The sequence below is a fragment of the Cryptotermes secundus genome, unplaced genomic scaffold, assembly GCF_002891405.2.
Source record: "Cryptotermes secundus unplaced genomic scaffold, Csec_1.0 scaffold318, whole genome shotgun sequence".
NCBI classification, from domain to species: Eukaryota; Metazoa; Arthropoda; class Insecta; order Blattodea; family Kalotermitidae; genus Cryptotermes; species Cryptotermes secundus.
The window spans coordinates 2,933,170-2,956,957 of NW_019730108.1; the positions used below are offsets into that span (position 1 = coordinate 2,933,170).

Sequence of the window (23,788 nt, forward strand, 5' to 3'; positions counted from 1 at the left end):
TTGTCACTATAAACTCTGCCGAAACTAGTCCTTACCTTCTGAAGCAACGGTAGTCGGCTTATCAACTCAGGAATGTTAGCTCTATGCGCTCATAGCGGCAAAACGCGGTACTACAAAAGCTCTGCCCACAAAAAAATTAGTTCAGTTTCTTTTGGGTACCCCATCCTAAATATGAGTTACTATAAACCCATGAGGTTTGTAGCCTCCTTCCACCCATGAGATTTCTAGTAGCAGGTGAGTGTATTTCCATTCTGTGTAGAAGATATCCTTTACATTTTGTAAACACATTCTTCGCTATTTCAGATATCCACTGGCCTTTGTTTTCATATACAGCAGATAAGTAACTGTTCCAAAGCCAGTCACACTGAATGAAGTTGGAAATTATTCTTTCATGAATTTTGTTGCATGTTAACGAAGTAAAAGTTGTTTGGAATATCATTTGTCTTCACATTCACTGCTAAAGCTGACTGAACTTGATTTATTGGAGAGGCCAATGCCAGTCTTGATGTTAAGTCAGCACAGCTTTTTGATTTTGATTTTGTTATGAATGATTGCATCACCAATGAATATAAGGTGCTTGAGGTGTCGTGTAGATCACAAGGCATTGCCAAATGCCTGGTATATTATTTATCTTAATTTCCTTCTGTTTAATCTGTAATAATGAAGTCCCTCACATGTGAGATGTGAGAGTTGTATGTGGTTGCAGCTGATCTGGCGTACGGTATTTTAGCTGCCCTCTGACATACAGCTGCCACGACCTTGCTCGAGCTTGGGTTCTTTTTCTCAGGATATGGGTGCTTCGGAGATGGGAGTGGAACACACTTCGGGGCTAATAAATCCGGGATCTCCAGAACACTGAATATTGTAAGATTTGAGGCTTTCACGGCGGTGACTATGAAGAAAGCAGTCTTCTGGGATTTGGCACCGTGTATATGTACATTACTGTTCACTGGAAGGCGAATTAGCATTAACATTACCACCACTTGATTTTCTTTGCAGAGAAACCTGTCTAATGTCATTTGTTTTTTGTATATTTTTAAAATCTTTTTCTGAACTGTTGCATTATATTGCCATTNTGCATTAGTTAGTTTTGAGGTTTCAATGCATTAGTTGTTCGTACCCTTAATTAAATAATTTTGGCAAGGGACGTATGGTTACAGTATTGACTTTGTATGCCTGGCTTCCACTGCAGCACAGTCATAGCAGTGGGAAGATTTTAGGAGCACTAACGGAGGGGAGGATTTCTGAAATTATGACTAAAAATGAATCTTTTATAGATTTCGTGCCTAAATGAAGTCACTCAGGTAATGAGAAAGTCATTTTGGGATTATCAGATTACTCAGATTAGTCAAATAGTCAGAGAGTGATTGTTATCCTACCATCTATCGTTTGTCCGTCTCACAGTGCAGTTCACATTCTGAGATAAGCGATAACTGACCATGTGAAAAATAATCCAAACTCCATGCAAATAATTGTGGATGAAACAAATTTATATGCACAACAGTATCTTGTAGCAAAGTTGCCAAAACTAGCCACAAAACATGAATTAAATAGTAAACCCATAAGAGTTATACCACCATTTTTACCCAGACAATTACTGGAACACTACCCAGCTTTTAGAATCCCTCTTGGATGGAGGATAGTCACGGCAATAGGAGTAGTCGGACAAGAAAGATGTTGCAAGAACAGCCTGCAAATAAAAGGAACGGGATATACTGTTAGGCTATTCGGGATGAACAGCCTTAAGGAGGGAGCAGTGTGACATATTTGCGCTATGTAGAACACCCCCTCCCCCGCCAGTGGTGACATAACAACATCGAGCGCTGTCGCTGCTACGGTAACAGGCCAGTCAACACTCTGCCCCCTCCCCACGGTGACATGGCAGTGCTTCCCACTGTGACGTAACAGGCAACAACACCTGTAAACATGGCGACTAGGCGACAGGGAAGCGAGGCGTTTTCCGTTTTCTGGCTGAGGGTTTATAAGAGAACTGCACTGCCTAAGGAGTCAGTTAAAGTGTAGCAGCCGTCAAAGACGGTTGGAATATAGCAGCAGTCGCAGAAAGAAGAACCAGACGCATGGTTAGAAGATCTTATAGTGCGCTCTAACTGAGAAGTCAGCCAGTGAAGACTTATTGTGTGACTTCAAAATTTTGTGTGTGCCGTAGAACAGTTATATTGCGAGTGTGTAATTAAGAGAGACTTGTATAGCTCCCAAGTTATAAATACGTGAAGACTACTGAAGAGATTATTGTGTAGGGTTGTAAAGTGCGTAAATCCATAACAGTGTTATAATTAACTGTAGCCAAGACTTGTAGGTTGTTAAATAAACCAATTAACAATCCAAGCAGCGTCTTCAGTAGCAATACACGTTACAATACATGTATAACTTAGACTTTTAGAATTTAGCTGCCTTCTATTGTTCAAGCCTTTTCAATATTTTGGCATATGTTGGAGTTACTGTATGATTCAACTCTGTCGCCTTTGAACTACCCTTCCCACTTGATAGCACTGTGCACCATAACCTCACTGCTGTTTGCACTGTTAACTTCCTTATTCTGCCTCACTTTCACCATGAAGATGGTACCTGCAGTGTATGCCAAGATGTTGGAACAGGCTGAACATACACCATGGTTAAGCCCTGAAAGCCACTCGTAATATATTTCAGGAACGAACAGCACTATACATGCAACTAAAGTGAACAACACACTAGGAATGCTGAAATGGCTGCTAAGGTTGAAAGTATCCTATGAAGCAAATCTACAAACAACACCAACAATGTGCCGAGGGTACTAGGGACAAAATGTACAGTGCAATGGTCTCCCCAAATAATAAGTGCTGCCTGATGATGGCCCTTGTGCTGCCAAAACATGTAGCAAAGAGAATGAGTGTACTTAGTTAATGACATTTTAAAATATTTAACAAACACTTTTTAGTGAATTAAATATATTTTTAGTGTCTTTTAAGAAAGGACTGACTTTGTTGCATTACAGATGGAATACTTTACAATTTAAAATGCTGAAAGCCAGGTTACACAATATTTACAATACTCCTGATGTGATGTATGTTGTTGCATGAAACACATTTGAAGGAGCACAGAACATGACTGTCCCTTTGCACCGAACAGATTGACTTATTGACACTCTCTACTTGTATCTTGGAGGTGCTCATTTGAAATCTGTCTGGATATTTGTCTTCTTGACTGAGGGTTTTTTGTGCTTTTCCTCGGTCCCTCTAGGCAAATGCTAGGATAGTACCTCAATTAGGCTATTGCCTTGTTCTTACAAATCCCTTTCAATCCATTATTCATAAATGCACACCATGCAACAGTATATAGTCTGGATGTGGAAAGTTACATTAAATAATCCACAGCAATCCCTTCATATAGCAGAGTTTTAGCAGCACTGGCCTCTATCTTTTCTGCTCTGCAACTTCAGTTGCCTCAGAAGTGTACATTAAATTTGTAATTTGTTTTATTTTTGCAGTGACTTCTTAACTTTGCATTCCATTATAATGGAACTGACTGAAGCGGGAGCACATATGGACACGGTCAATGTGCACGGTGAAACTCCTTTTGAAGCTGCAACAACTGGTATGAAGTTACAAAACCCTGGTTTCTTGATAACACTTTAAAAAATGACACTAATCATATTGGTAATGTTCCTGCCCTGAAACCCAGAGATTTATTTATAAAAGAAAAGGGTAAAGCTATCCCTGTAACAGGCCTCGGAGGCCACAGGGTTGTGAGAAGTTGAGGCTCCCACATAATCTAGACGGTCGGCTCACAGATGACGGTCAGGTTGTCAGCCTTATGCGCCAGCCTCCCTTTACCTCCGAGGAAGATTCTTGGTACTCATTTCTGTTAGAGGCTGAGTCAGCCCCAGGGCCATAGTGCAGCTGGAAGGATCAGATCAATTGAAAAAAATCCAATGACCTCATCAGAACTTGAACCCGCAACCTTCCGGCTTGTAGCATAGTGCCTTAACCAACTATGCTACCGCGTACGTCAAAAGATTTATTTATATCTGTATAATGTAAAAAAATTTCTATATTGGTATGAAACTTGCTGTGTCAGTGGAGTATAGGTTGAAGGTGTTTGAGAACAAGTGACAGGAGGTTGGAAGAAACTGCATGATGCGGGCTTTATGATTTGTACTCTAGTTAATTGTGTTTCTGGGTTATACCATGTGGTTCAGGGTGATGATGCAAACTTTTCAGAGATACTTGCTGCTTCCATCTTCAACCTGGAAATGCACCTGTCACCCACAACTGCATGGGGTAATAACCATAAAACAGAATTAACATCAGTAACTAGCCACCATGAAAGCCTAAAACCATTAGTATGTACTGTTCACATAATATTATTAGGGTGAACAAATTAACCATGGTGGGATAGGTATGACATCTACCATGCATGGGAATGACATATTAAATAAAATTTTAGTCACTGAACCTCAGTAAGTAGCCACTTGGGAGGACAGGTTCCAGGACAGTAGATTCAGGCATTGAAGTAACATTACAGTTATTACAGTAACAGTTTGAGAGGTTGGAATGTTGGTATTACTGATCTAAAGTTTTTATGAATTACTACGATATACATGCCAAGTTCCACAAAGATTTATACAGAGGCTCAAGCAATATTGAAATTAAACCTCAGCAATTGGAGAGAATGTAATGATGGTATTACTGATGGGTGGGATTATGAGTTATGCCATTGAGATGGGCTCAGGTGCCATGTTATACATACCAAGTTTCATAAAGATTGGTTTAGGCATTCAGAAGTTGTTAGGGAGGAATACACATAGAGGCACACAGACGCACAACAAGGTGATGTCATAAGCCTACTTTTATTTTTTCAGTATGTGGATAGTAGGCTAACAGTTGAACAATATCTATACCTCAGTGATGATGAAAACAGTCCAAGACCAGGAGACAAAATTACAACTATCTCTGTAAGGCCTGATCTGCTCTTGATATAATAAATAAATATGGATAGCTTTATAAGCCAGATTTTGATGTAACAGTTGATGAGGTAATTATTGCCTTCATGGTAGGTTCATTTTAATGCAATAAGCCTGGGGTATAAAAGCAAGGGTATTTCTGGTAGCAAAATAGGATACCTTCTGAAGTGCAAAATCTGTGTGTGGTAAAAGTAAGAGAGAAACTGTCAGCTTCTCCTGGTGGAGCAAGTTCTTACTGACGTCAGTGAACACTACTTGGGACTGTGGCACCAAGTTTGTTTTGACAGTTTATTCACATCAACTAAACTGATGAAATTGTGTCTAGGTAGAAAATGATGTCTGTTCTGGAAGGAAAGATTGGTCAGAAGTACAGGTAACACAGCATGCACGTAAACTACACGACTAATAATAAGAACATAAAATCAAGAGAAATAAATGACATCTCCCACCATCAGGAGGAAAACAACATGACCCAGTGTCGGCTCACAATATTTAAACATAATAACTAATTTTTTACATGCAAAAGAAATTTTAATACAATTTTAAATACATTGGGAGGCTAATGTATGAAAAAGTGAATATCGTATCGCGTGCAGTGGAAAATCCCAGTCAGAATGCCCAGCAAATACGCTTAAAAGAAACAGCATCATACGGAAGTCTACTCTTCAAGAAGCGCCGTCGTGAATGCCTAGGACAAACACCAAAACCAACCGTGATAATAACAAAATTTATATGGTGAGCATTATTCATAGCTTAAGTGCATATGGTTAAAACATCTTATGTGACAGCATTTTCTTATCCTAGTGGTACGCCTCTGAGGATTCTTTTGAATCGAAACATGTAAGGTGAAAAAGACTGAAGTGTTGTAAACTTGTATGTCACACTGGACTGAAAATTATCCACTCTGTAATTGGTCAGAGGAGTTTAGTAAACCTGAACGGCTGAAGCTGAAATGAGGCGAATGTAAGAAGTTTCAGCATGAGAGCCTGGCCATAGTGGTATGGCATGATAACCAGGATGTTCTTTTTCTCTCTACCAACTCAGGTCCAATAACTGATGGTAAAGTGACAACAGAAAGTGAAAAATTCCATATCCTAGAGCTGTGGTGATCTACACCCAAAACATGGAGAGCATTGACATTTTGGATCAGAAAAGAGAATATTATGGTGTTTACTGGCCATAAAATATTGGAAAAAATATCTTTTTCAGTTTGTAGTGAATGTATCTGTTTTTAATAGTTTTACTTTGATTTAAGCAAGAGGCCACCAAATACTTCACATGGGAACAGGCAACTTTGCTGCAAAAGAAATCTCATTTGACAAAAATCAGTAATTTTACATTGCAGAAATCTGGAAAGTGTAAATGCAGTTTGCCAGCAGGTCCTGCCACGCCCAGGTCTGTTCACTGCCTCGAAGAAATTTATGGTCGTGTGAAAACCTGTGCATGATGCATAATGAAGAAAAGGAAAACATAGTCAAGCCATGGAATTCAAACTGCATACAGATGCAAGCAGTAGAACATCCCCTTCTGTCAAATTGGTTGTTTGTTTTTGGGCATATCACCAAGAGAGAGGGGTGGAAATACAAAACTGAAGGAAGTTATTATGGTCAAATTCGTGTATTAGAGAAGATAGTACATGCTTACAAATATCATAAAAAAATATAATATTCTTGTGTTAGGCCTTTGTACAGTATTGGCAAAATATCGTCAGGAGATGAATACTCAGATATGAAACTGATATCACCACAGAGATGAGTGCTGATACTGTGTCAGTATAAATTAATAATTTTTGTTACATAAATTAAATTTGCATGAGTTATATGCCACTTTTCCCCAGACTAGTATGTCTTTTCTCACCATAACTTTAAAATTTAGACACCCTTAAAATGAATAAGTTTCTGTGTAGCAAAACTTGGAAGTAAATATATGCAGGACACAGTTAAATACTTTAGTTAGTTAGTTATTGGAGAGGGTGGGTTTCCCCATGCACTTAGACCTGTATTGGTCCATTGTGCTTCCCTCTATGATTTCTACCAGTCTCTCTATCCTACCAGTACTGGTGCTTACCATCAGTCCCGCCCAGCCAGCGAGACTGGCTCTACTAGCTTCCCCCATCTACCAGAGGTATTAGAGACTGCTGTTGGGCGGGAAACATCCGTAATTTGGCTCAGTGACCTCCTTTGGAGATATGAGGTTCTTTTACGTGCCGTAAAGCTACGACACAGGACCCACTGCTTAAAGTCCCTCCCAGAGGACTTGTTCCCTGAATTTTTCCGCCCTTAAAAATTCGACGACCTCCGCCGGGTATTTGAACCCATGTAGTATGAGTCATGAGGTGGGAATGTTACCTCTAGACTACGGAGGCCGCTTAAATACTTTAAATATTAATCTTGTTTTGGCTTTCAAACATATTTCTTCTCATGAAATGTGTCTTTATCATAATTAAAATATTTATGTAAAATGCATTATGCCAATGGTAAGTGCTCTTAATATCTTTTTAGAGATATGAAAACTTTCTTTTTTGATTGCATTGCAGGTGTAGCAGAAATCATCCTTCGAACACAAACGAAACTGAGCTTGAAGTGCATGGCTGCTAAAGCTGTCAAAACTTATAATCTTACATACCAAGGGCAAGTGCCACAGTCTCTTGAGAGCTTCATTGAACTCCACGGCCCAGGTGTGAAACAGGGATGACTGTAATGTGGAGACAATGGAGTAATGACTAACATAATGCATGTAATTAACATGATATTTTAGAGGTGAGCATCCTGCATGGACATTATGATGATTTCATTTTCAAAGTATATTTAAAGGAGATTACATTCAGTAAGATGCAGGTTTCTAAATAGAACACTGTATGTAATATTTGCAAAATATTTCTTCTGGTAAAGCATTATTCTCTTCATCTGCAGTTAAGACTCCATCAGGTGTGTAGTCAGAATATATAATATCAGTTATTGCTCTTCGTCTCCAGCCTAATATTCTTGCAGTGAATTCATAGACCATAACAAATGTATGTTATTAACTCCCAGTAATTCTCAAGGAGTTGGGATAGCTCAGTTGGTATAGTGACCAGCTATGGTGTGTATGGCTGGGGTCTGATTCCCAACAGGGGCAAGAATTTTCTCTTCTCCACAGTGGTCAGACTGGGTCTGGAACCCACCATCCTCCTATCCAATTAGTAGCATGGGCTCTTTCCTGGAAGGTAAAGCAGCTGGGACATGAAGCTGATCACTCACATCCATCTAGCGTTGATGTCAAAAATGGTAGAGCTATACCTCCACTCTCCCACATGTTTTCATGTCTTAGTACTTAAATTAATTTAGCACAGGGACAACCTTACCCCCCTCCCCCCAGTCTCAAATCCACTTAAGCTTAGTTTGTGCATGATTATTCAACATTTGGGGTCCAGGCATTCAGGATGTGGGGCCTGCTTGTATGTTTTTACTGTTACTGCTTCCAGCATAGACAGTACTGTGGCAACTGAAGGGACCATGAAATCTACCATTGTGGCTGGTGCCTTCAGCTGTGGTCTGTTAGTTCTTGTGGAAGGAGTGAACGAGCCATTTTCTGTGGTCATCCGTGATAATTCCTGGTGTGTCCAACATTTGAAAAGGGGTTGGAGTTCGAATCCTGGCGGGGGCAAGAATTTTCTCTTTTCCATGCTGTCCAGACTGGCTGTGGCATCCACCCAACTTATCCAATAGGTACCAGGGGCCTGAGGGTAAAGTGGCAGGGGCATGAAGCTGATCACTGACTTCCATCTAGTGCTGAGGTCAAGAAAATGTGGATCTATACGTCTACTCCCCCACACACCTTCATGGTGTAGTGCGTAATTGAATATGGACAATTTTACATTTTTTTAATTACCTTACGAAGGAAACTTAGGTCTACAGTACATATGAATGTCTTATTTTTTTGCAGACCGTAATTGGTAATTATTTTAAAAGCGTCAGCTGCATGAATATTTACAAAACAGTTACAACATTTTAAATATGCATTAACATGAAGGTACATACATCCCTGTGTGATGAAAACAATTTACAGTCACAATGCAAGTTCAACTTTTTATCAACTACAGTACTGACACAGGTGAGTCTTCCAGTCATTGTTTCAGTGCCCTGTATGCATCTTAGACATTTGATACAGCAAATCCAGTTCTGCCTTTTATGTATCAAGGTTGTAAGTCAAGGAACAAAAAGTGCACCCCTCATCAGCACTGTCATCATCTGTAGATAAAGTGTATGAACTGATCAGAGTTTTTGCCAGCAGAAATTTCAGGCTAGTGACTTTTTAGTCCTTTTATTTCAGTATATATTTTACCTTTTTAGACCACTGCAGTTGTACCCCATCTGGAGATCATGGATTTCCCTGAAGTCTTCGTTATCTTGCTCTTTAAAACTTGTCATCCTTTGGGTTTTTGGAAGTCTATCTTCTGTATTACTGGTAGAGGACTCATCATATTTCTTTTTATATTTGTTCAATAACTGTTAGAGATATCTCTGACAAGGAGAGAATGTTGCAACTGGTTGATGGCCCAGGGAAACCAGGCGGAGGTCAAAGATTGAATTGTGAGACTCTCAAAGTACATGCTTCCACTTTTTTTTTGCTCTGGAGAATCAACGTTTTAGGCTCCATCTTTTTCCATTATCATGGAGACATTGGGTATAGCATGGTCATTATTACCATTTTTTTTTTCTGGGATGAAATAAACTTCTCCAAAAACCTGAGTGTTGAATGGAATTATACTGCACTTATTGAACCCATTAATGACTGTCTGCATACTCACAGCCTGTAGTTAAGCTTTCCCAAAGATTCTACCAGCATGAACTGTAGTAACAGCTTGAAAAGGATGATTGTCCATCCATAGTTCCATCTCCTGAGAGTAAAACTTCTTCAGAGGACCCTTAAAAATCTACTTCTGGTGGTTGGAATTTGTGGTTAGAATGTGGGGGGCAGACATACAATGTGCACTCCCACTTCTTTTCCCTGTGCAATGATCTCTAGGCTTTTCATCTGTGAAAAGTGACCATCCAGGATCAGAACAGTGGGGTTGTCTGGCTGTAGTTTCACCATTTTAATGAAGTGTTCAAACCATTGAGTGAAGATGTGTGTTTGTATCCATCCTGATGAATGGCATGTGGAATCTGTTCCAGGAGGGGTACCATTGAGCAGTTTTGATTTCAGTCTGGTCCTAGGAAGCAGTCAGGAATAGCACAAATCCCACTACCACTTGGGCATATCACACCTTTCATCAAAGAACATCTTTCTGCCAAGGAGACAGTCTGGCAACTTGCTTCCTTTTTTACACTGAAAACATTTCTTTTATGTCCTCAGTGCTGGAGATTCCTGTCTTATTGACACTAGACATTTATACCAGATCAGATTTCACTTTCTGCAGTCCTTGTTTTAGTGGATCAAAGAAAGTATCCACATTTTCCTTTGTGAAGATCTGGATTGTAGCTAAAGTTATTAAATGAGAAGTTCTGAAATCTAACTGTGGGTGTCTTATGACATTTTTCAACTAATATTGCTCAGCCATTCCCTTACATCTTGAAAAAGGGTGCTGGATATTGTGTTTCACAGCAAGCTGATATGCTAGAACTCAAATTTCTCGTGTCCTGAGCCCAGAAAATCTTGTTCATTATTTGCTAATGCATTGCAATTTCAGTGGCCAGTTCATCACCTAAGGCACATTTTCTACCAACTGAGGAAGACACTTACTTATTGGCGTCAGCACTCTTCACATAGCCCAGCAAGGTAGACCTCAGAACATTAGAAGCTTTGCAATTTTCTGGAAGCCCATTTCCATGTCTCTTAGAGCCAGCACTGCACTTCATGCACAGCCTTTGGTCCATTCATTTTCTTTTAGTGTCAGCCATCTAACAAGGATTAAAAAACCAAGACTATAAAATAGGGATTCCTTTCCTTGCTTCCTTGGGCCTTGGGCCAGAAGAGCCCTTCACTTGTTCCTGTCCTGAGCCACAGCAATCCAATCCTTGCTTCCTTTCATGGCTCACTGCTCAAACTTAAAGATGGCTGCAGCGTGCTCATCCATAACATCAGTAAACTTTTACCAGACTGCATGGCATCACACCTCAGAAGATAGTGGTCTTCAGCATGTTGTTTGTTTTGTGGTTAATTCAGCTCTATTAAATCTGTATATGTAACATTTTCTTCAGGCATCCATGTCTCATTCTTTAGGTGTTACTTTCAAAATGTTCATGGTCTCTGTCATTTTTTTATATTTGTGTTATGTGCCTGGGATATTCTTTCATAACTCTAGTTTTTCTTATTGTATTTGATGTGGTTATCTGGCTTCAAAATTTCTGCCAGTTTGTCATGGAAGTGTGTGTATGCGCACATGTGCACTTCATTACTGTGATGAAATTTAAGTGTATGTACTCCATTTTGCTTGTATTTGTTATCTACCCTTTGTTGTATAGCTAAATTTTTTTCTCTGGAGTTTACTGTTTACACTGGTTTTATGTTTGTGTTTCTGAATATCTGTGTTGTTAAAGAGTTCTGTCTTGGAGATATAACACTGTGTAGTCCAGTGAAAGTCAACATAAATAATGGAGGAACATATTTTCTCCATCTTCAGAGTCAAAGAGTAAGCCAAGCAAGGTACCAGCATGAACCAGGAAGCAAGCAGGCAAAGTCTAAGGCACATGATGACTTATGGTCAGTCAGCCATCCTCTCCTTGTAGTTAAGCAACTGATCTAGACCAGGTAGATAATTATTTACATCTGAAATTCTGATTGTAGCTGTTAGTAGCCTATACATGGGGAAGTCATAAAATTGTAATTATCACCCTGAAGAAACGGAGACACAGGTGCAAGAAATTGTGAGTCAGTCCTTCCCTACATATGCCCTCTGCAAGGCCACATGTTTTCCCCAACAATGCATTAGCTGCTGAATACCTTGATTCTAGACGGTCTCATTTTGACTCTTTAGGAAGCCCTCTACTGCAGAAATGACGTCATCATTGTCTTCGAATCGCTTACCACAAAGTGGCTTCTTTAGCCATGGAAAGACAAAGAAGTCACTCAATGCCAGGTCTAGTGAATATGGTGGCTGGGGGAGAATTTCATATCCCAAACTTGTAGCAAGTGTCGTCCTAGCATAAGTAGCATGAACTGGGGCATTGTCGTGAAGAAGTCGCACACCTTTCCCAGCTTTCCACTTCACTTTTGCCTGATTTCTTCCCTTAATTTTCTCAGAAGGTTCCGGTAGTACTCGCCAGTGATGGTGACGCCCATTTGCGTGTAGTCGGTCATGATGACACCCCGCCAATCCCAGAACACGCTCAACATCACCTTTCCTGACAACGTCTGGGATCTTGTCTACTTTGGTGGCAGCAAGTCTACAAGTTTCCACTGCTTGCTAATTTCCTTTGTTTCAGGGTCATAATGAAAGACCCAGTATTCATCAGCCAATATCAGGCAGTCAAAAAATTCCACCTCTTTGTCTTGACACAACTGCAAAAGTGTCTTTGCCACATCCATCAATTGGTGTTTTTGAACTGGTGTCAACAATTGTGGCACCCAACACCCAGCGACCTTTGTCATGTGTAACTCGTCATGGATGATGTTGAAAACGAACCCATGGCTAACGTGAACCTCATGAAAAATAGCTTCGATAGTTACATGCCTATCGGATAGGATCAAAGCTTCCACCTCTGCCACAATTCTCGCTTCCTCGGTGAGAGATGGTCTTCCTCTTCGGGGTTCATCTTCGAGGTTTGTCTGTCCACAATGGAAGCACCTCTTCCACCTGACCACTGTGTCATATGATGGTACACCTTCCTGATACACAGCGGTCATATGGACGTTGGTCTCCCTGGAAGACTTCCCTTGCAAATGCAGGAACCTTGTCACAACGTGAGCCTTCACTTTCTCAATCCATGTTGCCATTTTGCTTCTGTCCCTTCTGGTGGCTCCCTCTGTCCGCTTGGCGCGGGAAAATATGACTGTTCGACAAGCTCAGGAAATGGGCTATCTCCTATATAGAACGATATTTTGGAATTTTGATTTTCTCCTGGTGAAAATTAAAACATTATGACTTCCCACCGTACACCTAAACCACAGAGGCTGTGAAGTTGCATGCTGCTTTATCAACTTCTTCCCTGAGTCAGTTGTAATTCAGAGGGGAATCTTTGAAACTGCCACCAGTCTTTTCCAGTGATTGATGTTAGTTCTTTCTAAAGGACCAAACTGAGTAGGTGTCTTCCCCCCCTCACCCGAGGACAAAAATGGATTCATTTTCCAAAACGTCATGTTCTCAAGTTTTTAGAATACCAGACGATGGGAAAAGTCCAAAATACCCATAATTCTGAGCATTATACACCATTGCCAAAATCCTTTAGAATCTATCTTTGGTTGTTGAAGTGGAATTTTATGGCCCAAAGTCCCCATTTCTTTGATGACATCTGTTGTCTCTTCTGCTGTTACTAAACTTGGAAGTGCCTTTGACCCAAGTCCTTAAATTTGATTTATAATTGAATAAGGTTTACTGCTGGTGTCAGGACAATATCAGGCAGTTTACCTGCCTGACTAGATGGTGCCTGCTGATGTTTATCTTAAGGTATGGTATTGTTGTGATTCATTTCTGGGCTGATCTCCAACTCCATCATACCAGTGTAGGCCAAAGCAAAGGAGCTCCATGTTGGTATTTCATGTTATGTTCATTTCTTTGGCTGTTTGTTTACTCCAGTAGGCATGACAGTTTTTTTCACACTTAATCATATGATGAGTTTTTCTTTTTATTGTTTCCTCTGCTTGCGGAACACCTCATTTGTTTTATGCTCTTCGTTGGAAGCTCTGGTTGCTTGCCCTTTAGAGGGACTGTCTTGGAGCACAGCCTGTAAGTCTCTTCACACCTTTGTGTATTTCATACAGGTACTTCATAACACTGCTGGCATCAGGATACTTGTGCACTGCATCTGTGTACTCAAACCTTGGGGATTTCATCCATTCTTTCTAGAGTGTTGAGAGCTCTGGGGCAGGTACATTCATCATTTATGGTTTTAACTTCATATAAACAGCACATACAGTAAAACGCAGATACACAGCTTCTACTAAGTACACAGTAGGCAGACACTGCACATTAATGCAATGTAATAATCACCGGCCACCTAAATGTCTATTAGTATTAAGCATTAGCACATAATCCCAGTTGGACCTCTTACATACCAAATTTCTGGAAAAATACATTTTTGCTGAATTTAGAGAGATACCCTGAAAACACCAACTCCTGCATCAAGCCTCACCACTATATGCTGAGCAAGTCACTAATGATACAACATGGGATTGTACAGAAATAGTAAGGAACTTGCAAGCCAACTGGTCAGTTTCCATGGGCTCTCTTTGAACAGCAAGATTAACCAATAGCAGACAAAAGACGAGTAACTAGATTGCACCATGAAAAGGGGCCAGTTAATGCAGATATGGAGATACAGGGAAGAAAAATCATGTACATGGTCAAAAGAGAAGTAAGCAGGGTGGTGGAGAAATTGTGTGTGTGTGTCAGTTCTAGGCAAGTTTGGGGAATAAGCAAAAACAGCAAGGGAAGGAAATGATTAGGGTTGATCGGTGCCCTGACAAGAGCAGTGTGCTCAGTGGAGAACTCATGGGGAGAATCCTGTGAGGGAGACATCTTGTGATCTTATAGGAAGCAGATGAGAGTTTCCATGACTTGCTTAAGGAGAGGCCATCTTCCTATTCGTGTTATTGAACTGGAATTCAGCATCAGTCTCATCCCTGATGATGTGATCCGGGTGTGGTGGAGTGATTTTGGTGTCACATATTTGAATGTGGTGTCCCAAGCTAATGCTGGTTCTGCTGAAGTTAACTATCGGACTTCTTGGCCACTGATGTGAGAATCTCAGATCCTACATAGTTATCCATGTAGGCAGGCTACTCATCAGTACGTTTGCATATTCATGAAGCTTAAGATCAGGGAGACGAGACTTGTTTATATCTAATCCTTCCTCCTGAGGTGTAGAGACTAGAGCACCATTCCATGCTTCCTACCTTGCCAGTACCAAATACACTCCTATGCTGCCATGAAGATTACAGACCCACTAGCTTTTGTTTGCTCTGTAAACTCACCCATAGTGCCAGTCGCTGGCTGGATGCGGTCTCCTTGGAGATGATGGAATTAATCCTGCACTTATCCGTTGAGCTGTTGCCAGATGACTGGAACCAAATCTATTATCATGACCAAGAAGGTTTTCCACATTGTTGCTGATAGTAAAAGCTGTGCAGTCTAAGATACTGGAATACCTCCACAAGGCCCAATGCCCATCCCTCCTCCTAACAACAGAAAGACTGTCATCAGTCTAAGCAGTCTGCCGTTGGAGGACAGTGTGCTCAGCTGTAAGCAGATGTCATTACCATGGCAGTGGTGCATATTGAGGACATCCATTGTGAGGTGAAGAAAATGATATATGTTTTGCCTGAGGAGACTGCTGAGGAGGTGCAGCAGGAAGCTGTCAGGATCATGAAAGGTTCATGTAAGTCCAATAACAACCTGACAGGTGTGAAAAGGAGGTCTGTTTGGCCTTGGAAGCCAGTGAGTAGCTTACCATCCTTACTGCTGAGAATGGTAGCGTTACCACTATACTCTGTACCAGAAAGATTACTGCCCTTCTGGAGGACGAAGAATATGGAAAGTTGAAGAAGGACCCTGCTGAACACATGGAACACAAGACCATTCTTTCCCTGAAGACATCCGTATTTTCTGAGGGGGTGTGCCCAAAACTTCAACCTTAAGGTTCAAGGCCTTCAAGGCATTATAGCCTCTTGAATATCCAGAAGCATGGGTCCCTTAAGGCCCATCTTGAGCACAGTTTTGGCCCTACCTACCACTTGTCCAAACATATGGCAGCCCTATGTTCTCATGCTGGCAAATGTCTGCATTACATGAAGAACCCAGCAGACTTTGTCTGCACATTGGTCTCTCTCCAACAACAAAATGTCCAGTTCTGATGTTCTTTCACTCTTCACCAAGGTGCTGATAAAGGAGGCCATAAGCAACCCATGTAAGCGTATTGAGTAAGATATCCTGAGGCTCTTTCCACCATGTCCTCTGTTTAAGCTGCTGGTTCTGCAAACAGACTGATGGCATGGTAGTGGATTCTCCACTGTCTCCTGTCTCACCAGCTTCTTCATGGAGGACTTTGAGGTGGTGGTACTTGGCCAGGCAAACTATAAGCCTTCCAGCTGGTTCTGTTACATGGATCACACTTTAGTTGTCTGGTCTCACGGTACCAACAAGCTGAAGCCATTTAAACAGTGTACACTATAACATTTCATTCATCATGAAATCAGAATGAGATAGCTATCTTCCCTTCCTCGACATAGCTATCTACAGGACATCTGAGGTGTAAGGTATACCATAAATATGCACATGCTAACCTTATCTCAACTCTGGTTTTCATCACCATCAATTAAGCAAACCCGCTGTACTTCCAGAATTCTTACACAGCGGCAGCTCATTATGACTGGGACAGATGAAATGTGGAAGATTCTGAAGGACACTTTCAGTCAAAATGCTGCTGTGACCAGCAGATTCACAGGTTCTCAGTCCTACCATGAGGGTTGCTTCTAACAACAACCCTGGTTAAGCCGTTTTCCTGTCATTTGTTGGGCCAACCTTCGGCTGATCAGCACTCAAATCGGTTGGCCTCATGCTGAAAAAAATCTGTAGTTTCCTTTGGCTGGTCAAGGACAGCCTGGGATTGAGTACACCAGGAATATACAGTACCCATGTGAGTCCAGTCAGGTATGCATTGGACAGGCAGGTGATTCGATTGATACCAGTTTGGAGGAACACCTAGACATGTGGAAGAACACCGTATGAACTTGGGTCACCTCTGTTTTTCTGAAAGTGATTCAGTCAGCTGGTTTCTTGCTTGGCTTACTCTTAACCCTGAGAACAGAGGTAGCATGATCCTATGAATCAGCACTTTCTTTCACTGCACTACAAGACATTATATTCCAGAAGATAGAATTCTTCATGGCCACTGTTGTGAGAACCTCAAAACCAAATCAGTTTATCATATGGTCTACATTCCCTTCAGTTTTGTGCTGCTTTCCTCATTCCCTGATGTCATTTTTTTTGTTTCATACTTCCGTTTCCTTACAGTATTTTTATTTGCTTGTTTCTGTGTTATCAAGTGGTTTATTGTCTTATTCTGTTTAGCATATAGAGGGGGGTCCAAAAAAATGTACTCTCTCTTTGATAGTCAATATCTTTGGAACAAAATGACATGTAGTTACAATTCTTGCGCAGTAGTGTAGTGTAATGTTTTCTCATCAGATGGCAAAGGTCACATGAGTCACGTGAGTGTCATTCTGCGTGCGCGCTGCGAGCAGAAGACAGCAGTGACAATGGCTGAAAGGTTGTTCTTTGAGCAATGCAAGGCTGTATTGAAGTGGTACTGGAAGTACAAAAACATTAAAGAAGTACAACGACAATGACAGAATGAGTTTGGAACTCAGCCACCAACACGTCGAACAGTTGCCTGTATTCAGGATAAATTTGAAGCCGACAGTACTTTTCATGATGTGCATAAGCAAAGATCTGGGTGACCACGGATAGTAACAAGTCCAGCTTCCAGTGCTGTGGTGTTGCAACCCCTTACACGATCACCACAAAAGTCTGTGAATCAGTGTGCATGTGAAAATGGGGTAAGCAGATCAAGTGTACAGCGAATTCTGAAGGCTGCAAAGTGGAAAGTGTACATTCCAAGACTGCTGCACACTATGAACAAGGACGACCCGGATCAAAGGCTTGAATACTTTGAGTGGTTTGAAGGCATGGTTCACGAGGACGAGTTTGCAGGGAAAGTTATCTGGTCTGATGAGCTGCAATTCAAAATGAATGGTACTGTTAACCGCCACAGTTGTGTGTATTCGGCTCCTGTCAATCCACATGTTCATGTGGGCAAGGAAGTGAATCTACTGGGTGTTAATGTGTGGTGTGGTCTGTCACCGCGCGTTTTGATTGGTGTTTTCTTCTTTGAAGGTACTGTAACTGGTCAGGTATATCTTGATATGCTTCAGACATCGATTTTTCCTGCCATTCAAGAGCTGTTTGGAGATGAGAGATTTGGCCTACAAATGGATGGTGCTCCACCTCACTAACATCAAGATGTCAGGGCATACTTGGTTGACACTCTACGTGGATGATGGATAGGTCGAAGAGGTGCTATTGAGTACCCACCACGGTCTCCAGACCTAACACCTCTCGACCTCTACCTATGGAGAACCTTGAAGGATGAAGTTTATCGACAAAAGCCAGTACGCTAAACGCACTACGAGAAACCATCAAAGTGCCATGTGCAGCCATCACACCAGACACACGGATGGCCGTAGTTCGCTCAGCAGTTCGGCGGCATTGACCCTGTTTAGCCACTGTTGGTGGTCACTTCGAACACATACAGTGACTCTCTCTCACTCCATGCAAGAATTGTAACTACATGACATTTTCTTCCAAAGATACTGACTATCAAAGAGTGAGTACATTTTCTTGGACCCCTCTGTATTTAAATTCTGTGGTCTTCTATGTATTTTATATATATATTGTAGGCTGGTATGCATGACGAAATGACAGGTTCTAGTTCGGATGATTGGATTTATTAGCACTTCAATTACACACACTTTCCAGTTCACCATTCCGTACGCACTGGGATTCTCTGTCTTGACTAGTCTTCTCTTAGCGACAGATCTCAACACAGAAACTATCACTTCAGATCACTACAGATATTGCACATAAAATCTTCCAATCGCACTTTAAATCCTCACAGGCTGACCTCCTATATTCTTCTGTACTGCTGGTTCCACTTCGCTGTCTTCCCATGATTCCGCTGCTACTATTTCTGTCTCATAACTTGTAACTCAGTACTGTGTCACACACACTCACTGTCTCTTCTAGTTCCAACTCGATCTGTACTTGTGATTCCGCTGCTACTATTTCGCTCTCTTAACTCTTGCTGAACTGAACTGTCACATACACTCACTTACATAGCCAAGTGACAGACAACACATCATTGTAAACACGTCACTTGATTGCTACCCCCTACTGTTGTGTGATGTCACCTCATGTGTGAGTTGAGGGACACCCAGGAAACATGTCACATGACAGCCACCTACTGTTGTGTGACATCACAGCACGTACGTTGCATAGCAATGGTCCATCCGCAGACATAGAAAACACTGTTCCTCTTCTGTTGGCCACATGTGCGTTGTGGGCATTGTCTAGCAACAGGTCTACATGCCACAATATATTTTCTTTTTTTAATAACAGTAGTTATTGGTTATCTGTGCTTGTAGAATTTTGTATATTCCAAGTTTAATCTTGTATGTTGGCCCATGTACAATGAGGTATGAATAATTTACATATCAGGCTGGAAAACATGCGAGTAGTAATACCTGGCATTTTTTTCAGTTACAGAGAAATGTGAGAAGATAGATGGATAGGCTCTGTTGTAAGGAGTTTGTGTTCTGCAGATATACAGATTCCTTCTCTGACATGGCCTAGCCACAATGCCATTATTCCCAAATTTATATTCCACCCTTCATGGTTATCTGTATAAGTAACCACATTTTTTTCAATTTCCTGTTCTCAAATTTGTTTCAGAAAGATATTTCCAACTTCATGACGTCTATGCTTATCAGTTTCCTCTGTAGACACTGACATCAGTCTTGTATCAGAACTGCAGTTGTGCCATTATGTGATCACATCTTGTGTTTCTATAATGCCTACTCTTTTGCTAGTTTAGGCAAAGGCAATGTCTGCACATCTAATGTTAGAGTAGTTTTGTCACCACTCTGGCCAAGTGTTGACTTTCTGAGAGAGCTTATACGTTTGTCTGGCATATCTGTAGTCTGGCCATAACTTCACTGCTTCTTTGTCATTTTTTTTAAAGCAGTCTGTTTTACAGGTATTCAGATCACAATTTTGACAAGTATTAGACTTGGAAAGTTTAAACCCTGGATTATACTCTGTGCAAAGTACTTGTATTCTGCAGTATTTGTCTTCTGATAATAGAATTTATTTTCTTAATGTTGTGCATGGAATATTCTTCTCACTCTAGAGACTGGTAATGATATACCACAATCAACATAAGTTTTGTTATGGTGGCTTCTTTATCTTGGAACACTACAGATATGGTCATGAACTGATTGTATTTGTTCAGGAGTGATACTTAAATTTGTGGTTTAGATACTTGACTCTTTCATCTGGTTTTTCTGCCATTTTCCTTCTTTGATCTGATAGATGTTATTATTATTTATGTGCCTTCATGAATCTCTGTATACTGTGAACTATCATAAAGTAATTAAACACTATGCCATGAAGACATATGGGGGAGTGGATGTACAGATCCACATATTCTTGACCTTGGCACTAGTTGGAGGTGAATGGTCAGCCTCACACCCCAGCTGGTTTACACCTGTGGAAATAGCCACAGGTACCCATTGGATATGAGGCTGGGTGGGCCCCAGAAGTGGTAGGGATGACATGGGGAGGGGAAAAATCTTGCCCTTATCAGGACTCAAAATCTGACCTTTTGGCCATGCAGCCTGTAGCCAGTCAGTATACTACTAACTACATTATCCTGGCTCATTATTCTTTGCACGATATACTTTTTGGGGGGAAATCCTGTTTTCAGGAAAAGAAGTACTGATTTACATAAAAATGCTTCAAGTCCCAAAACAATTATAAAATCATTGCTTTGACTCTCTGAAGCAGAAATCCATGCTTTTTCATGTAGATGAATGGAATGCCAGGTCTCCAACTTCAGACTTCCTTATTAACTGTGTCCTTCATTTATCACTGTCCCTGTGAAGTATGGAATATGGAATGTGTATAGCACCTTCTAAATAATCCTTGGATCAGAAATGCCTTAGCATTAAATAAACATACCAAATTCCTATAGATTCCATCTGTAAAATGTGATCTTGGATTGAAAGTAATTTTGTTTTAAAATAACGTATGTTAATTCACCTTTTTCTATGGTTTTGTCTTTGTTTACCTTCTTCTCAAGCTTTCTCTTTATAATTTATGTTGTTTCCATTACTGGTATATTTGTGTACAAATTTGTGGCTTCTAATGACAGTGCTTATGCTGAATCTGATATTAAGTTTTATAAGTTTCCCTTTATATATTGTCCAGTGTTTTTACATTATATTTATATTTAATTTTATTCCTTGTGTTAGTGCATTTTTTATGCTTTGCTATTTTGTATGTTGTGGCACTGGTGAATGGACTTTATGCTTAAGTATTTGTACTTCGCTCTCAGGCATTTGGATTCATGTGTACAAATTGGTCTTTGAGCTAAGAGGCACCATGGTGACTGACCAAGATGAAATGTGTTTTCAGGTGAAGTTGTGTGAAGTGTTGTGATAAAATGTAGATGAATAATTGAAAGAAATAACCTTTGTAGAAAGCACCATAGAAATGCATTCAGTTCATATTTTATAACATGCTGATTTTTGTGGAGGAATTGTTACAATGGAATTGGACCTCTGCTTTTCAGTGTCTACATAAACGACTTGTGTGATTTCAATTAAGCACTCCAGGTACCTACTCTTTGCAGATGACATTAAAATTTACTGTGCTATTAGCTGTCCTGAAGATTGTAATCTTCTGCAATCTGACGTTAACTGTATACGTAGATGGTGTGCAGCAAACTATATGAAAATCAGCGTTAACAAAACCAAAGTTATAACATTCTCCAGGAAAACTAACTATTTGATATACGAAGACCTGGGCATATACCTTGATTCTGAACTTCATTTTCATGATTATTTTAATTTTATATTTTCACATTGTATTAAGATGCTAGATATAATTCGCAGTATCACCTTTAACTATTCAACCCTTGGATGCATATTCATATTATACTTTAGTTAGATCCAAGGTTGAATATGCTTCAGTAGTTTCGAATTCCATTACGTCAACTGATGCAAACAAACTAGAACGCATTCAGCAGAAATTTATGGCTCTATGTTTTAAAAGTTTTTTCCCTCAAATAGTTTACTGTTATGATTTTGCTTTAGAACAATTGAAATTGCACACCTTGCAAAAGAGGAGATATCATCTTGATGCACTTTTCCTTATTCAAGTTTATCATGGTTCTATACTTTGCCCTTCTCCTTTGGAAATTGTTGGCCTTCGGGTCCCTGTTCGATATATCCGAGATTTTCCTATGTTCAGTGTCTGTTCTGTTAGTAAATTGCCCCTCTGCTAGATGCGCTTCTGCTGCTAATGTTGTCTATAGGGATGTTGACGTCTTTGGACCAAAAACTCTGTTGATGAAACACCTTATACTGAACTAATTAAACTACTGTTATTATCATTATTTTTATTAATTTCATTATATTATTATTATTATTATTATTATTATTATTATTATTATTGTTGTTGTTGTTGTTGTTAGATTTCTCCATGTTGGCATGGCGCGTCCTGAGGTTACGGATGGAGGAGACGGCCTCCAGATATGGAGGGTAGCTGCGAATATATTGAATAAGCAGTCGTGGGCAGCCNATTCGTGCTAGCTTTGTAATTGGCCTCTGTGCTGTTAAGTTTGCGCGTAAATAAACATGAATTGAATTGAATCATCATCATAATCGTCATTGTTATTGTTATTTTTGTTATTATTATTATTATTGTTGTTGTTGTTGTTGTTGTTGTTGTTGTTGAACTCTATACCAAAATGAGCTCAGTACCCTATCATGACAGTAACTTTAGGGCACACTTAAAATAAAACTTGTCTGCAGCAGAATATAAATTAGAAAGAAACGTTTGTCGAACACAGTTTCGATCATCCTTAGACTACAGAATATAAACTAATGTAAAATTGCCTCTAGTAACTGCAGCTGTTTTAATGCAGAAATTAAATTGAAGGAACAACAATTTTAATAGAAAGTAGTCTGGTACAATATGGTATTTATTTTCATTGAAACTTCTTCTGTTGTGTAATTTATCTGAGAGGAACTTTCCTGTTTGAAATGGATAAGAAGTAAGATCAACTGTGTATAAAATTTGTGCAGAATGCTTAGATTAATTAACAAAGAAAATTCAGAAAGAGAAATATTAGGTTGTTGCAAAATAAATTTCAGTGTTGTTTGAAATTTTGAAGCTTACTGCAAAATAAATGATAATCAAATTTAGTCTGTATTACGAGTATATATCATTTTGAGATTTCGCTCTGTTTAACTGTGATGACGTTTTTATTTTATTATTTATTTTTCTCGAATTGAAAGTACCAAAAGGAAATTAAAAAGAAGAAATTCATGTAATATATTTGTATGAGTTCAAACTTGTACAAACACAGTGCAGACAGCATGAAATCTAAACAGAATATTCGGTGAGTAAGCAGTGAGCTCACAGTTCAACTTTGGTTGAAGAAGTTACATAGTGGTGATTTGAGTCTTAAAGGTAAGGAGTGTCAGGGACGTCCGCTAGTCATTGACAGTAATCAGATGAGGGTCTCAGAGCTTGACGTTGACCTTGCAGCAGTTCCCTACCATTTACCTCAAATAAGAAACAGAAGGAGCTCAACAAGTGGGTTCTGCACAGATTTAATGAAAGCCAGAGAAATCACCATTATGAAGTGTGCTCTGTGCTGATTTTTGAAAAGAGACCTTTTCCCTATCGAATTGTGATGTGCCATGAAAAGTGGATTGTATACAACAACTGCAGACAATCATCACAGTAGCTTCATTATAATGAAATGCCAGAGCACTTCCCAAAGCAAAAGTTGTATCAAGGGAAGGTTATGCTCATTTCTTGGTGGTCTGCAGGTGGTGTCATCC

At 40.0% G+C, this 23,788-nt stretch overlaps 1 protein-coding gene across 4 annotated transcripts in view; it reads left to right on the top strand.

Moving 5' to 3' along the window:
- The window catches only part of LOC111866073 (protein fem-1 homolog B), a 90,598-nt gene that overhangs the window by 64,180 nt on the left and 2,630 nt on the right, over nucleotides 1–23,788 (top strand). For 2 of the 4 annotated variants that reach the window (XR_004513181.1, XR_004513182.1), the window contains exons 9-11: nucleotides 3,485–3,591; nucleotides 7,497–7,637; nucleotides 11,565–11,692. Coding sequence is in view for 1 of the 4 variants with exons in the window: in XM_023854635.2 (XP_023710403.1) it covers nucleotides 3,485–3,591; nucleotides 7,497–7,637 (248 nt within the window). In the remaining 3 variants the exon portion in view is untranslated. Of the gene's footprint in view, nucleotides 1–3,484; nucleotides 3,592–7,496; nucleotides 7,720–11,564; nucleotides 11,693–23,788 lie in introns of all 4 variants that reach the window. The other 2 variants (XR_002843088.2, XM_023854635.2) reach the window with 2 other exon arrangements.